Source organism: Natrix helvetica (genome assembly GCF_964273705.1).
Source record: "Natrix helvetica genome assembly, chromosome: 1".
In the NCBI taxonomy this organism is placed as follows: domain Eukaryota; kingdom Metazoa; phylum Chordata; class Lepidosauria; order Squamata; family Natricidae; genus Natrix; species Natrix helvetica.
The window spans coordinates 12,909,554-12,926,108 of NC_138548.1; the positions used below are offsets into that span (position 1 = coordinate 12,909,554).

A 16,555-nucleotide genomic window follows, 5' to 3' on the forward strand; every position below is an offset into this window, starting at 1 on the left:
GTAAAATTCGCAAGGATTCCTTTATGATTATTTTTTACTTCTGGCACAGGTAGTCCTCGACTTACAACAGTTCATCTAGTGCAGGGGTGTCCAAACTTGGCAACATTAAGACTTGTGGACTTCAACTCCCAGAATTCCCCAGCCAGCTCTGCTGGCTGGGGAATTCTGGGAGTTGAAGTCCACAAGTCTTAAAGTTGCCAAGTTTGGACACCCCTGATCTAGTGACTGTTCAAAGATACAATGGCACTGAAAATAGCAACTTACGACCATTTTCCGCACTTATGACCGTTGCAGCATTCCCATGGTCACATGATTTACCGTCGTATTACATACTTGACAATACAGTCTAGTTTGAATGTGTACATGTAGATGGCGAGAAAAACTAATCTTCCAAGTGGATAAGAGCATGATGGGTTTTGCGAAGTCAGCTGGTGTTTCAACTCTATCCGTTCACTTACCTTCTGTCTTAAAATTAGAAATCAAGTAGAACATTCCAGAAACAAAAACAGGAAATAATTGGCTCATGTGACGGGTTCACTCCTTGTTTATAAAGTTGGGTATCAAGATTTTCCACCAAACTAGCTCTCCCTCACACAGGTAGTCCTCAATTTACAACTGTTCATTTTGTGACCGTTTGAACTTACAACGGCACTGGAAAAAAGTGACTTATGACCTTTTTTCACACTTAACGACTGTCGTAATATCTGTTGCATTTGGTCACCGATCAAAATTCGGATGCTTGGCAACTGACTCATATTTATGACGGTTGCAGTGTTCAGAAGTCATGTGACCCCCTTCTGCGACCTTCTGATCAGCAAAGTCAATGGACCAACCCGATTCACTTACCAACCATGTTACTACTTTAACAATCGCAGCGAGTCACTGAACAAATGCGGCAAGAAAAGTCATAAAATGGGGCAACACTCACTTAACAAATTTTTCACTTGACAACATAAATGCTGGGCTTACTTGTGGTCATACGTTGAGGACTACCTGTAGTCATCGGGGCTGAGTTAGCCAGAGGAAACCAACTGGTAGCATTCAAAGCCACACAAGCTGAAACTTTTGCCCAACTTTTGAAAGTTGATCAAGGGATACGTTAGCCTCATGGAATCAGCCCCGATAGTGTCAAAGTTGATCAGAGTGAGCTTCAAACAGCTTTGCCAACGAAACGTGAACAGTTGCCGTCAAGATTGTTGGCCAACTTCAAAGACCTTCTTACCAACGTCGACAATGTCCAGCATCACCACATCAGACACAGCCATTCCAAGTCGGTTGGAGGCTTCTACCCAAATTTCGTAAGGCGTGAACAGGGCTAAATCCTTGGGAATGTGGCAGGAATATGGGCCAGCGGTGTGGTATTCTTGGCAGATGTTGTCCCGACCATACCATCTGCAAAACAAGAGTTCTTTCTTTTATTGATTAGATTTTTTTAAACCCCACCTTTATTACTGCGCAAGTAAGAAAAGCAATAAACATTTCTAATATTCTTTCCTCCTCCTATTTTACCCACAACAACAACCATTTAGGCAACAAAAACGGAACGCGCAGGTACAGTATAGGTGGTACCTTGCTCAATAGTAGTAACTGTGAGAGGGATCTTGGAGTCCTAGTGGACAACCATTTAAATAGGAGCCAGCCGTGTGCAGCAGCTGCCAAAAAAGCCAACACAGTTCTAGGCTGCATCAACAGAGGGATAGAATCAAGATCACGTGAAGGGTTAATACCACTTTATAATGCCTTGGTAAGGCGACACTTGGAATACTGCATTCAGTTTTGGTCACCACGATGTAAAAAAGATGTTGAGACTCTAGAAAGAGTGCAGAGAAGAGCAACAAAGATGATTAGGGGACTGGAGACTAAAACATATGAAGAACGATTGCAGGAACTGGGTATGTTTAGCTTAAGAGAAAGAAGGACTAGGGGAGACACGATAGCATTGTTCCAATATCTCAGGGGTTGCCACAAAGAAGAGGGAGTCAAACTATTCTCCAAGGCACCTGAGGGTAGAACAAGAAGCAATGGGTGGAAACTAATCAAGGAGAGAAGCAATTTAGAACTGAGGAGAAATGTCCTGTCAGAACAATTAATCAGTGGAACAGAAGTTGCCTCCCGAAGTTGTGAATGCCCCAACACTGGAAGTCTTTAAGAAGATGTTGGATAGCCATCTGTCTGAAACGGTATAGGGTTTCCTGCCTAGACAGGGGGTTGGACTAGAAGACCTCCAAGGTCCCTTCCAACTCTACTATTGTATTGTATTGTATAACCCTGTGAGGTATGTTGGGCTGAGAGAGCATGATTGGCACAAGGTCACCCAGCCACCTTTTGTGGCTAAGCTGCAACTAGAACTCACAATCTCCTGGTTTCTAGGCAGCATTTTAAGCGCTATACCGAACTACTTATTTGCACTGTGTGGTCGCTGGCATGCCTACGCCTGGTGCCGGTCCGTGGACCATGGGTTGGGGACCCCTGCCCTAAATCACTGCTTCTCAACCTTGGCAATATTAAGATGTGTGGACTTCAACTCCCAGAACTCCCAGCATAGGGATCACAATCCTATTTTGACTGATACTAGGTCAGGAAGAATTGTCTGAAATTCAATAAGACTACAAAAGTCCATCTCATTCTGTGTCTTCCACCTGTTTCCCTAAAAATAAGACCTCCCCGGTGCGTTAAAATAAGCCCTCCCCAAAAATATTGCAACACAGCAGCAGCTATGAGGTGACCACGCTCGCGGCCTCCTGCACCTCAAAAATAATAAGGCCCAAAATAAGGCCAAGTGCTTATTTCGGGGGTCAAAAGAAAATGAGTCCCTGTCTTATTTTCGGGGAAACATAGTAATAACAATAGCAATAACTTATATACCGCTTCACAGTACTTTTACAACCCTCTCTAAGCAGTTTTACAGAGTCAGTCTATTGCCCCCATCAATCTGGGTCCTCCTTTTACCCACCTCAGAAGGATGGAAGGCTGAGTCAACCTTGAGCCTGGTGAGATTTGTGAACTGCCAAATTGCAGGCAGCCGGCAGGCAGCAGAAGTCGCCTGCAGTACCGCACTCTAACCACTGCGCTCATTTTAAAGGGCAAACCTCCAACTTATCACCCCTTCTATGCCCGTGCCATCAGCCTACCTCAGCTTATATTTCAGGGAATAATTGGTATGCAGGTGTGTCTCGCCTTCTGACCCAGGTACCCATCTGCAGGTGAGGTCTTTCAAATTCTTGGACCAGCAAGAAATGTTGGTTGGCTTTTCAGGAGGCACTGAAAAACATAAATAAATTCATAGGGCTCTAGAGTCAGGTATATATACAGGTGGCTTTGAATCACAAGAGTTTAGCAACAATTTGAAGCTACAATGACACTTGAAAAAAAGTGACTTATAGGTGGGCCTCACACTTACGACCATCATAGCATCTCCACAGTCAGGTGATCAAAATTAGGGCACTTGGCAAGTGGCATTATTTATGGTGGTTGCAGCATCCCGGGGGTCATGTGATCACCTTTTAGCACTTAGCAATAGCACTTAGACTTATATACCGCTTTACAGCCCCTCTCTAAGCGGTTTACAGAGTCAGTGTATTTCCCCCAACAATCTGGGTCCTCATTTTACCGACCTCGGAAGGATGGAAGGCTGAGTCAGCCTTGAGGCTGGTGGGATTCAAACTGGTGGCAGCTGGCAAGCAGCAGAAGTAGCTTGCAGTACTGCACTCTAACCACTGTGTCACGCAGCTAAGTGGTTAATCAGTGGTTACAGTAGTTCTGTGTACTAGCTGGCTTCTGACCAGTGAAGTCAATGCGGGAAGCCGGATTTAACAACATTCACTTAAGAACTGCAGTGCTTCATTTAACAACCATAGCAAAAAAAAGCTCACAGAATCTGGCACAACTCACTTAACCACCAGGGAGATTCTCGTTCCCATGGTGGTTGTACGTTGAGGACTGCCTTTCTATATTGGCAAACAGACTGTGCTGTTTACAGGCAAGCACAAATGCCAATGGATACGAAATAGTAAAAGGAGAGCTTTTTAAAACAGCAGCGCCTTTTTCTCCTTTGGCACCGGTGAGAAATTTTAAACCATGGCTTACAGTCGCCCTCTGCGTGAAAACAAGCCAGCTGAAGTTTCCATCCTTCGGAAATCAAATCTTTAAAAATAGCCCTGTGATGATAAAAATTTAGACTATTGATTTAGACATCTGTCATGGTTCAAATGGCGTCTTTTTCTCTTCGAGAGCAACAGTCAAGAGCAGAAACTTTCTTGTATCGCGATTCAAGGTTTCAGAGAAGACGCTGGAAAGACAAAAAAACAGCAACCCGCAAAACGCTAAATGGGCCCCAGGAGCCCAGAATGGGATGGAGCCCTGCAAATGGATTGAGTGACTATTGGATTTTATCATTGTAAGAATGACACTAAAAGTGAGTTGGGCGGCCATACAAAATTTTCATTCATTCATTTTCATTCATTCATTCATTTTCATTCATTCATTCATTCATTCATTCATTCATTCATTCATTCATAGATAGATAGATAGATAGATAGATAGATAGATAGATAGATAGATAGATGGAGGTAGTCCTCAACTTATGACTGCAATTGAGTCCAAAATTTCTGTTGTTAAATGAACCATTTAAGTGAATTTTGCCCAGTGGTGAAATTCAATTTTTTTTTACTACCGATTCTGTGGGCATGGTTTGGTGGGTGAGGCAGGGAAAGGATACTGCAAAATCTCCATTCCCTCCCCACTCTGGGGCCAGCCAGAGGTGGTATTTGCCGGTTCTCCAAACTACTCAAAATTTCCGCTACTGCTTCTCTGGAACATGTCAGAACCTGCTGAATTTCATCCCTTGTTTTGTCCCATTTTATGACCTTTCATGCCACAGTTCACGTGAAGTGTTAGTATCACTTTATAAGGCCTTGGTAAGGCCACATTTGGAATACTGCATTCAGTTCTGGTCGCCACGGCGTAGAAAAGATGTGGAGACTCTAGAAAGAGCGCAGAGAAGAGCAACAAAGAGGATTAGGAGACTGGAGACTAAAACATGAAGAATGGTTGCAGGAACTAGGTATTTCTAGTTTAATAGAAAGAAGGACTAGGGGAGACATGATAGCAGTGTTCCAATATCTCAGGGGTTGCCACAAAGAAGAGGGAGTCAAACTATTCTCCAAGGCAGCTGAGGGTAGAACAAGAAGCAATGGGTGGAAACTAATCAAGGAGAGAAGCAACTTAGAACTGAGGAGAAACTTCCTGACAGTTAGAACAATTAATCAGTAGAACAACTTGCCTCCAGAAGTTGTGAATGCCCCAACACTGGAAGTCTTTAAGAAGATGTTGGATAGCCATTTGTCTGGAATGGTATCGGGTTTCCTGCCTAGGCACGGGGTTGGACTAGAAGACCTCCAAGGTCCCTTCCAACTCTGCTATTGTATTGTATTGTATTGTATTGTATTGAAGTGGAAATAAAAGAGAAACAAAACGGTCTTAGGTCTCAATTCCTTCTCTGAATTGTGCAGTTTTTGGAGTTTAATCAAAAGCATTTCGTTCAGCTCCAAGATCACCCAAAATATTGTTTTTCTTCCAGCTCTGCTCCTTTCACTAATTATTTTATCGTGGTTCATTGCACAGTCAGCCAGGTGTTCAGACTGGAATTGGCATTTTTACCTACCTATCAAGTCCTTCCGAAAGACATGGGATAAGTAGATGTTGATGGTTGATGGTTTTAAAGGTATCATCATTATTGTTATGGCAGGGGAATTCTGGGACTTGAAGTCCACAAAATTTAGTTGCCAAGTTTGGACATCCATGATTTAGAATATTATCCTATCATTCCTTCATCAATAAATGGGCCTTCTTTCCAATCAGCCTCCATTTTGTCTCCAGTGCCTTTCTCCCAGGTTGAAACTGAACCAAATGGATATTTCTACCCACACTAACAAGTGACAGTCAAAGAGATAGACAGCCTCTGACCTGGAAGATGTATTAAACAATTACTCAACAATCAGCAGTACACGGCATAGATCTTGATTGTTTTCACTATTTTGTTAAAGTCAACAGCAAATTTGTCATCAATTATATTCAATTTAGTTCCATTTCCTTCCTTTCTTCTTATGAACACATGAAGAACGGTTGCAGGAACTGGGTATGTCTAGTTTAATAGAAAGAAGGACTAGGGGAGACATGATAGCAGTCTTCCAATATCTCAGGGGTTGCCACAAAGAAAAGGGAGTCAAACTATTCTCCAAGGCACCTGAGGGTAGAACAAGAAGCAATGGAAACTAATCAAGGAGAGAAGCAACTTAGAACTGAAGAGAAACTTCCTGACGGTGAGAACAATCAGTGGAACAATTTGCCTCCAGAAGTTGTGAATGCCCCAACATTGGAAGTCTTTAAGAAGATGTTGGATGACCATTTGTCTGAAGTGGTGTGAGGTTTCCTGCCTAGGCAGGGGGTTGGACTAGAAGACCTCCAAAGGTCCCTTCCAACTCTGCTATTGTATTGTATTGTAGATGTTAAGTGAATCATTGGGAGTTGGCAAGTTAGTCACACGGTTGTTAAGTGAATCTGTCTTCCCCATTGATTTTGCTTGTCCAAAGATCGCAAAAGGGGATCATCTTACTTTGGGAGACTGCAACGGTCCTAAGTGTGAAGCATTTAGATCACATGATCGGAAAAGTTGTAAGTTTGAAAAATGGCCATAAGTTGCTTTTTTCAGTGCCTGCTAATAACATTAATAATAATAATAATAATAATAATAATAATAATAATAATAATAATAATAATAATAATAAATGATAAGTAATAAGTAATAAATAATAAATAATAAACAAACAAACAAACAAACAAATGCAACTCTCTTTGGCATTTCTATAGGTAGTCCTCCACCAGTGGTGGGATTCAAATAATTTAACAACCGGTTCTCTGATCTAATGATTTCTTCCAACAACCAGTTCAAACAGTTCTCCCGAAGTGGTGTGAACTGGCTGAATCCCACCACTGTCCTTGACTTATGACCATTTGTTAAGTGACCATTCAAAGTTTCAATGGCACTGAAAAAAAAGCAGCTTATGTGATCAGTTTTCACATTCATGGTCGTTGCAGCACCCCCACCCCCACCCCCACCCCTGTAGCCTCATAATCAAAATTTGGACACTCCGGCTCATACTTATGACGGTTGCAGTGTCCAGGGGTCATGTGATCATCTTTTGCCAACTTTTGATAGGGGAAAATCCATGGGGAAGCCACATTCACTGTGTGGCTAATAGAACAACTGCAGAGATTCATTTAACAATTGCGGCAAGAAAGGTCATAGGTAAAGGTCCCCCTCACACATGTGTGCTAGTCGTTCCTGACTCTAGGGGGCGGTGCTCATTTCCATTTCAAACCCGAGGACCCAGCGCTGTCCGAAGATGTCTCCGTGGTCATGTGGCCGGCATGACTAAACGCTGAAGGAGCACGGAATGCTGTTACCTTCCCACCAAAGGTGGTCCCTATTTTTCTACTTGAATTTTGACGTGCTTTCAAACTAGTAGGTGGCAGAAGCTGGGGCAAGTAACGGGAGCTCACTCCGTTACGCAGCGCTAGGGATTCGAACCGCCGAACTTTCTGATCGACAAGCTCAGCGTCTTAGCCACTGAAAGATCATAAGATGAGCAAAAATTCACTTTAACAATTGTCTCATTTAGTAATGGAAATTTGGGGTTCAGCTGTGGTCATGAATGTCTATGGCGATTCTCAGGGTTGTCCCAAAGTTGCTTTTTTTTTAAAGCACCTTTGGGATTATGGTCATAAGTTGAGGACTACCTATGGTCTGACCCAGAGAATGGGCGGCAGGTGTAGGAAATCCACCCAACAAAGCCTCCAACGTACGTCCTACATAGAGACACGACCCAGCCAAGATGCTTCCGCCTTCCTTGCTGTGGCAGACCAGGTTATCCCCTGATTGCTGCCGCGATCCGTTCAGCTGGGTGAGAGTGACGCTGAGGGCGGTGGCCCCCAGGACCTTGTAGGTCTCGGCTGGGAGCTTTCGGCCATTCAGGGTCCAATAAAGGTCCTCGGCCTTCAGGCCTGAATTGGGCGTGACGGAACAGTTGGCCGTGAATGAAGCACCAATGTGGAGGGTGGCGTCTTGGGGAGCTATGATGGCTGGGTCTGCAGCGAAAGGGAAAAAGAAAAGATCAGGTCAATCTCTGGTGGTTGGTTGGTTAGTTTGTTCCTTGAGGGGGCATCCAAAAATAATCCTGACTATGAGATGTTATGCCACTTGGCGATCAGCAATAGCATTAGCGGCCCTTCTTTCTGCAATAGTTAATAGAAAATATATTTGTATTATGTGTTTATTTACTTGTATTCCACCTTTATTATTTTTACAAATAAAATATATCCAACACACCTTCCTCCTCCTATTTTCTCCACAGCAACCCTGTGAGGTAGGTTCAGCTAAGAGAGAGGGACTGGCTCAAAGTCACCCAGCCAGCTTTCATGCCTATGGCGGGAATAGAATAACAGTGTTGGAAGGGACCTTGGAGATCTTCTAGTTACTAACTATTTTAATTCATACAGAGGCTATTCGTAAATGTAGTAATAATGTAGTAATAATTAAAGATATCTGAGAAGGCAAAGCATGATATTGGTGCCATTTTTAGAGGATTCTAGTCCAGGAAATACAGCTTGAAAAGTTGCTCTATTCTCAAAGAGAAGTGTGGGGCACAGATAGCAAGAGAACAGACGGGGGGAAATCACCCCAAAATACTGACTACACATCCAACTTCAAGAGAAGCCACGGTTCATACAGCTGATATGAGAAATATACAGTGGCCCACCGCACTTACTTTTTGGCAACCAAACAACAAAAAAACTTGAGTTCATACTAAATCCCAGCTGGCTGGCATTACAAGTTAAAGCACAATTTACAACCACAATTGGTACTAGAATTTCTAATGCTCTAAGCAAGGCAGTTGTGAAATGAATCATGCCTGATTTTACAACCTTTTTTGGCCACGGTTGTTAAGGGAATCTCTGAAGTTGCTCAATAAAACATGCAGCTATTAAGCTCCAGATCATGGGTGACGAATGCAAGGCCCGTGGGCCGTATCCGGCCCGCGATGTGGTCAGATCTGGCCCGTGTCATGGAAAATGTTAGGGTCCATCCTGTGTTGCTTTGGCTCGGTCTACCCGCGTCTCTTCGGCCCCGTCTACCCAATGAGAAGAGGAAACATGCCAGCAGTTTGCAGAGTGGTGTCAAGCTGGCCACACCCACACGTGCCCCCCCCCTGAGGTCAACCACAGCCCTGATGTGGCCCCTCAATGAAATTGAGTTTGACACCCTTGCTCCAGATCAATAGAGCAAGCCTAGGTGGAGAATTCTGGAAACCCAGATATTGTAAAATTGCTGTCAAGTTTCTAAGTGCGCTTTTGCTGTTGCAACCGTGATCACTTCTCAGCTTGCCAACGAACCAGAGGGGAGGGAAAGGGGAGATGGAATGTAGGCTCCAGACATCAAGAAGACAGCCGTGAGAACCAAGGGCACTTCGTCAGGTGTCTGTCAGAGCTAAAGACTTTTTCTCATAACAATACAATGAGACCCAATTGGACAATGTGACCTGTCTAACAGGGAGAAGGAGAATCTGTACTTTAATTATGTGGGAATTAGTTAAATCTGGTTTTGCCCTCATCCGTGCCGAAATGATATACTCAATGAAGTTTCGCATTAAGGAATTGGATCATCTTGGCCGTGCTTGCTTTGGTTGGGTTCGTCCGTCGGAACTCTTGACAGTTGTCACGATTAAGGAACGTTGATATTGAGGTTTGCATACCGTAAAAACTAAGAAGTTTATCATGCACAAATGTCTTTGGTCCCATGGCCAGCCTTGGACTGAAGGTACCGTATCTCATGGGGAAATCCCCTTCTAATATAGTCTTAAAAAGCTAAATAATCATTTTGTTGCCTCACTACCTGCTCGCAGATGCCCTAATGTTGGGCTAATAAACCGGTATTTTTTTTTAACCTTGGAATTTTAAGATGCGTTGACTTCAATTCCCAGAATTCCCCAGATAGCATGATGGGTGGACTTCAATTCCCAGAATTTTCTAACAACTTATATCAATTCCAGTGATTAAGTGACTGAGTGAATAACAGCAATTGTTATTTATTTATTTATTTATTTATTTATTTATTTATTTATTTATTTATTTATTTATTTATTTATTTATTTATTTATTTATTTATTTATTTATTTATTTATTTATTTTATTAAATTTGTTAGCCGCTCCCTCTCCACAAAGGGACTCGGGGCGGCGTACAATAAATAAAACACATATTATAAAAATTACACATTGTACACATTGTACATTGTTAAATTAGTAACAAGATTGTTAAGTAAATCGGGCTCCCCCATTGACTTTGCTTCTCAGAAGGTCTAAAAATGACTCCAGGACACTTCAACTGTCATAAATAATATGAAGCAGATCTGAATTTTGATCATAGAATAGAACAGAATAGCAGAATTGGAAGGGACCTTGGAGGTCTTCTAGTCCAACCCTCTGCTCAGGCAGGAAACCCTATACCATTTCAGACAAACGTTTGTCTAATCTCTTCGTAAAAACTTCCAGTGTTGGAGAATTCACAACTTCTGGACACAAGTTGTTCGACTGGTTAATTGTTTTCACTGTCAGGAAATTTCTTAGCTCTAGGTTGCTTCTTATTTTAGGAGGTAAACAATCAATGACCCTGTTGCTTTTCCCTTAAATCAGAGGTGTCCAACCTTGGCAACTTTAAGAACTTGTGGACTTCAAGTTCTTAACTCCCAGAATTTCCCCAGCCAGCCATGAAGTCCACAAGTTCTTAAAGTTGCCAATGTTGGTCATCCCTGCCTTAAATGATGACCAACAAAGTGTCAATAAAATAAAATAATAAAATAAAATAAAAATAAAATAATAATAAAATAATATAATAATAAATAAAATATAATAATATAATAATAAAATAAAATAAAAAATAAAATAATAATATAAAATAAAATAATAATATAATAATAATATAATAATATAATATAATAAAATATAATAATAAAATATAATAATAATAATATAATATAATAATAATATAATATAATATAATATAATAATATAATAATATAATAATATAATAATATAATAATAATATAATAATATAATAATATAATAATATAATAATATAATAATAATATAATATAATATAATATAATATAATATAATATAATATAATATAATAATATAATATTATAATATAATATAATATAATATAATATAATATAATATAATATAATATAATAATATTATAATAAAATAAAATATAACAAAATAAAATGTAACAAAATAAAATAAATAATAAAATAATAAAATAATATAATATAATATAATATAATATAATAAAATAAAATAATAAAATAAAATAATAATAAAATAATATAATATAATAATAAAATAAAATAAATAAATGCAGCTCATCATTTTCCCAGCGACATTGGATTTAGGATCCTTAAAAATGAACCAGCGATGGATCTATCCTGGGGATTGAAAGAGCCGGATTCCTTCTCCAACCAAGCTTTATGCAGGCTGTAAGTTAGTACTCAACGTCTCCATCCAACCTCTCTGCGATGCCGGTTTTCTTTGGACAACCACCACTAGGTGTCACTCCAAACACTCTTTTTCCTGAGGGTGGGGGGTGGGGGGGTGCAGTTTCAGACATTACCATGTCATTTGGGCTCTACATCTATTGTAGGGTTTTCGAAAGGCAGTAAGCCGTGCTGGGTGGGTTCTGTCAGGAGTTTAGCAGAAGATGGATTTGGTCACCTGAAAGGTCAACACTTTTGAATAAGAGTGCATTATAGAATCCTAGTATTGCTCTATGGAAGTGCCCTGTGGGAAGACCTGGATGAGACAAACAGGAGACGCCTTCTCCTCTTTCAGGCACTCTCAGCATCTCTTCCCCTTTTTCCCCCTTCACCCAACATCTTCAAGGCATGTGATCCTGTCCACCATTAAAACCATCTTTCCAAGCAACTTCCATGAATCGAGCATCTTTTCCCCAACTTAGAACTGAACCCAGATGGACATTTTTCTTCCAACACAGTCAAATTATTGTGCAGTCTATTTTTGAAAAGCTTCAGTGATGGAGCATCTACAACTTCAGGATGCAAGCTATTCCGTTGATTAATTACTCTAATTGTCAGGAAATTTTCTCCTTATTTCTAGCTGTAGAAATACATTCAGGGTTGTTGCAACATCCATGCATCCATTCCTCCCTCCCTCCCTTCATTCTTCCATCCTTTCATTGAAAGGAATCAGAATCCAACCCCAAACATCTGATCTCACTCAGGCAAAGGACAGGAGCTAAATTAATTTGTTTGGTCTGTTGAAAGTAGCCGAGAAATGTAATCTAGTATTGATTCCATAGAGTTTTCCCTCAAGGCAGTTTAAGCAACATTACAAGAGGCAAGTACAAGTTGTATTTATGTTCTCGTATTATTAAGTGTATCTGAGCGGGGAGGCCATTTTGACATTTTTGATTCCTAAATCAAATCAGAAATGCAATAAATAATATAAAGAACTATCTACTGCAGGGGTGTCCAAACTTGGCAACTTTAAGACTTGTGGACTTCAACTCCCAGAATTCCCCACTGGCTGGGGAATTCTGGGAGTTGAAGTCCACAAGTCTGAAAGTTCCCAAGTTTGGACACCCCTGCTTTAGGAAGCTTATAGAGTGCTCCTGGACGCTGGGGAGGGCAAAAATTAGTGAAAAACAGGCCGTTTTTGCCCCCCTCAGCCCCCAGGAGCACTCTATAAGCCTCTTAAAGGCTATGCATGCTCTTTTTTTGACGAAAAACGGGCCCGTTTTCACGAAAAACAGGCCGTATTTTGGGGGGAGGTCTGCAGAGTGGAAAAACTTTTTTTTTTAAAAGCTCTGCTGGCTGAGGGAATTCTGGAACTTGAAGTCCACAAGTCTTAAAGTTGCCAAGTTTGGACACCCCTGATCTACTGAAAACATTCCCCCATCCCCCTCAGCGGAGAACAGTTTCTGCTATCTTTCAAAAGACAGCACCAAGTAGGCCCGCCTTCTACTTCTCAACCATGGCGACTTGAAAATGTGTGGACTTCAAGACCCAGAAGGCTTCAGTCATCATCCTCTGTCTCCCCCCCACCCCACCCCATTGCTGGGGAAGCCCAAGCATGCTGGCTAGGGAATTCTGGGAATTGAAGTCTACACATCTTAAAATGGCAGAGGTTGAGAAACAAGTTGGTTACATTCAGCAAATCTCATGAAGCTGGACGTTTGCAGTGTTCCAATATCTCAAGGGATGCCACAAAGAAGAGGGAGTCAAGCTATTCTCCAAAGCACCTGAGGGCAGGACAAGAAGCAATGGGCCACACTTGGAATACTGCATCCAGTTTTGGTCGCCACGATGTAAAAAAGATGTGGAGACTCTAGGAAAAAGTGCAGAGAAGAGCAACAAAGATGATTAGGTTGCTGGAACTGGGTATGTCTAGTCTAATGAAAAGAAGGACTAGGGGGGGCATGATAGCAGTCTTCCAGGCGCTGCCACAAAGAAGAGGGAGTCAAGCTATTCTCCAAAGTACCTGAGGGTAGGACAAGAAGCAATGGACGGAAACTAATCAAGGAGAAAAGGAACTTAGAACTGAGGAGACATTTCCTGAGTTAGAATGCACTTTATAATGCCTTGGTAAGGCCACACTTGAAATACTGCATCCAGCTTTGGTCACCACGATGTAGAAAAGATGTGGAGACTCTAGGAAAAAGTGCAGAGAAGAGCAACAAAGAGGATTAGGAGACTGGAGGCTGAAACATATGAAAAACGGTTGCAGGAACTGAGTATGTCTAGTTTAATAAAAGAAGGACCAGGGGAGACATGATAGCAGTCTTCCAATATCTCAGGGGCTGACCCAAAGAAGAGGGAGTCAAGCTATTCTCCAAAGCACCTGAAGGCAGGATAAGAAGCAATGGATGGAAACTAATCAAGGAGAGAAGTAACTTAGAACTAAGGAGAAATTTCCTGACAATTAGAACAATTAATCAGTATAACAACTTGCCTCCAGAAGTTGTGAATGCCCCAACACTGGAAGTCTTTAAGAAGAGATTGGATAGCCATTTGTCTGAAGTGGTGTAGGGTTTCCTACCTAAGCAGGGGGTTGGACTAGAAGACCTCCAAGGTCCCTTCCAATTCTGTTATTCTATTCTATTTTTTAAATCCAGAAATTAGTTAAATATGAAAGAGAAAAAGACAAATTCCATATGCTATTCCTATTTCCTTCTTAAATTACCCACTCGGCTGCCCAGGCAAAAGACAAAAGAGAATTAAGTTGTCCTCTTTCTGGCTATTGTCTCTAAAACACAATTATTTATCTTAGAGCCAAACATTTTTATATACAGTCCTGGGAAATGCCCAAAAACATCTCATGGAAAAAGGGGTGTTCTGGGTGGTGGAACCAGCTGAAGAATTTCTACATAATGAAATCCAACCCAACAATTACCATATCGAGGGGAGGTCAAGTTTATGTCTGCTTTCCAAAGACGACGAAGTTTGCCGGTTGTACGTAATGAATGCAGACCGAATTTCAGGGTTTAGCTCTGGCCTCCCTCCAGAACCAAATGGATGTATAGACTTTACAGCAGACACTCGAAACTTCATAAACTGGGTTTTTCCGAACAGACAGCTGATTGTAATCAGCTGATTGGGTTCCAAAAAAGCCATTTCTTCCCCTCTCCAAGCAACTGGACTTTTCATATTCTATAGATACAGAGCAGAACACGTATTTTGAAAGGGAAGGATGTAAAGAGTTCAAGTTGGAGAGAAAAGGAAGGAGAAGACACGGTGGAATTGCAGAAAGCAAAAACAAGTCTGAGAAATTGAATATTTATGCTTCCAGATAAGCCTGGCAATATATTTTATAGCTTTAAGAAGAAGAAAAAACAATATTTAATGGCCAGGTATTAAGTGACATTGGAAAACTAAATTACTCTTAACAAGTTGCCAGAAAGGTTTCAAGAGGCTGGATTTTATTAGATTCCTTACTATGGATGCTTCAAGGGGCTGGAGGAGGAGTTAGCCATGAAAATTTGATAAAAAGTGATTGAAATTATACGTTTTTCCTTTTACTCTCATGTTTAACGTTTTTATTGAGTTATAAAATAGTTTAAAATACAAAGTAAATACAAAAGCAGTGGAAGGGGAAAGGGGAAAGCGAAGTGAGGAAAGATAAGAAGAAAAAAACCCACTGCTAAGGATTTATATGAAAGAGTCATAATGATTTACTAGAAAATTCTAAATATTTAGGCTGAATTTTCTCAACTTTGCCTACAGTTCAGTTGCAGATTCTCAACTGATAACAGCGATAATCTCAATTCTGCTTGGGATTGTAAAGAGAAATTTAGCAACCAAATTGCTAACTTAACAGCTGTTGTGGTTCACTTAATAGCTGTATCAAAATGGTCATAAAGTGAGGCAACTTCACTTAACAACTGTCTTGTTTCGCAATGGAAATTTTGGGCTTAGTTGTAGTTGTAAGTCAAGGACTACAAAAGATGTGGAGACTCTAGAAAGAGTGCAGAGAAGAGCAACAAAGATGATTAGAGGATTGGAGGCTGAAACATATGAAGAACGGTTGCAGGAACTAAGTATGTCTAGCTTAAGAGAAAGAAGGACTAGGGGTGACATGATAGCAGTCTTCCAATATCTCAGGGGTTGCCACAAAAAAGAGGGAGTCAAACTATTCTCCAAGGCACCTGAGGGTAGAACAAGAAGCAATGGGTGGAAACTAATCAAGGAGAGAAGCCACTTAGAACTGAGGAGAAATTTCCTGACAGTGAGGGCAATTAATCAGTGGAACAGCTTGCCTCCAGAAGTTGTGAATGCCCCAACACTGGAAGTCTTTAAGAAGATGCTGGATAGCCATTTGTCTGTAGGGGTGTAGGGTTTCCTGCCTAAGCAGGGGGTTGGACTAGAAGACCTCCAAGGTCCCTTCCAACTCTCTCCTGTCCTGTCCTGTCCTCTCCTATTCCCTATATTCAGATGCTGTGATGAGTCTGCGGCTACAAAGATCAGAATGGTGCAAACGATAGTCTTCCCTGTGACTATCCATGGAAATGAAAATTGGACTTAGAAGCAGGATAAGAAGAGGATTGATGCTTTTAAACTTGGTATTAGAGAAGAACCTTGAGAATGTCATGGACAGCTAAGAAAACAAACCGTTGGAAAACAAACCGAAGGAATCAACCCAAACGTTTTCAAGGCACAAATGACTAGGCTTAAATTATTCTACTTTGGACGCATTAAGCAATGACCTGGTGGAGGTTTTAATGCTGAGAAAAGTGTAAAGAAAGATCAAATGAATTGCTGTACGTCAAGAACTACCCCCACAGGTAGTCCTCAACTTACGACCAGAATCGAACCCCAAATTTCTGTTGTTAAGTGAGACATTTGCTAAGTGAGTGTCGCCTCATTGTATCACTTCCTTGCCCCGGTTGTGAAGCGAATCTGGCTTCCCCTTTGACTTCGCTTGCGAG

The 16,555-nt window shown here is 41.1% G+C and overlaps 2 protein-coding genes across 2 annotated transcripts in view; one reads left to right on the plus strand and one right to left on the minus strand.

Moving 5' to 3' along the window:
• The window catches only part of FSTL3 (follistatin like 3), a 170,762-nt gene that overhangs the window by 108,044 nt on the left and 46,163 nt on the right, over nucleotides 1-16,555 (plus strand). The window lies entirely within an intron of this gene.
• CRLF1 (cytokine receptor like factor 1) overlaps nucleotides 1-16,555 on the minus strand; it is a 69,447-nt gene that overhangs the window by 27,841 nt on the left and 25,051 nt on the right. The window contains exons 2-4 of the mRNA XM_081959834.1: nucleotides 7,864-8,145; nucleotides 3,132-3,261; nucleotides 1,223-1,392 (exon numbers count right to left, since the gene is read on the minus strand). Of these exons, the coding sequence (XP_081815960.1) occupies nucleotides 1,223-1,392; nucleotides 3,132-3,261; nucleotides 7,864-8,145 (582 nt within the window). The remainder of the gene's footprint in view (nucleotides 1-1,222; nucleotides 1,393-3,131; nucleotides 3,262-7,863; nucleotides 8,146-16,555) is intronic.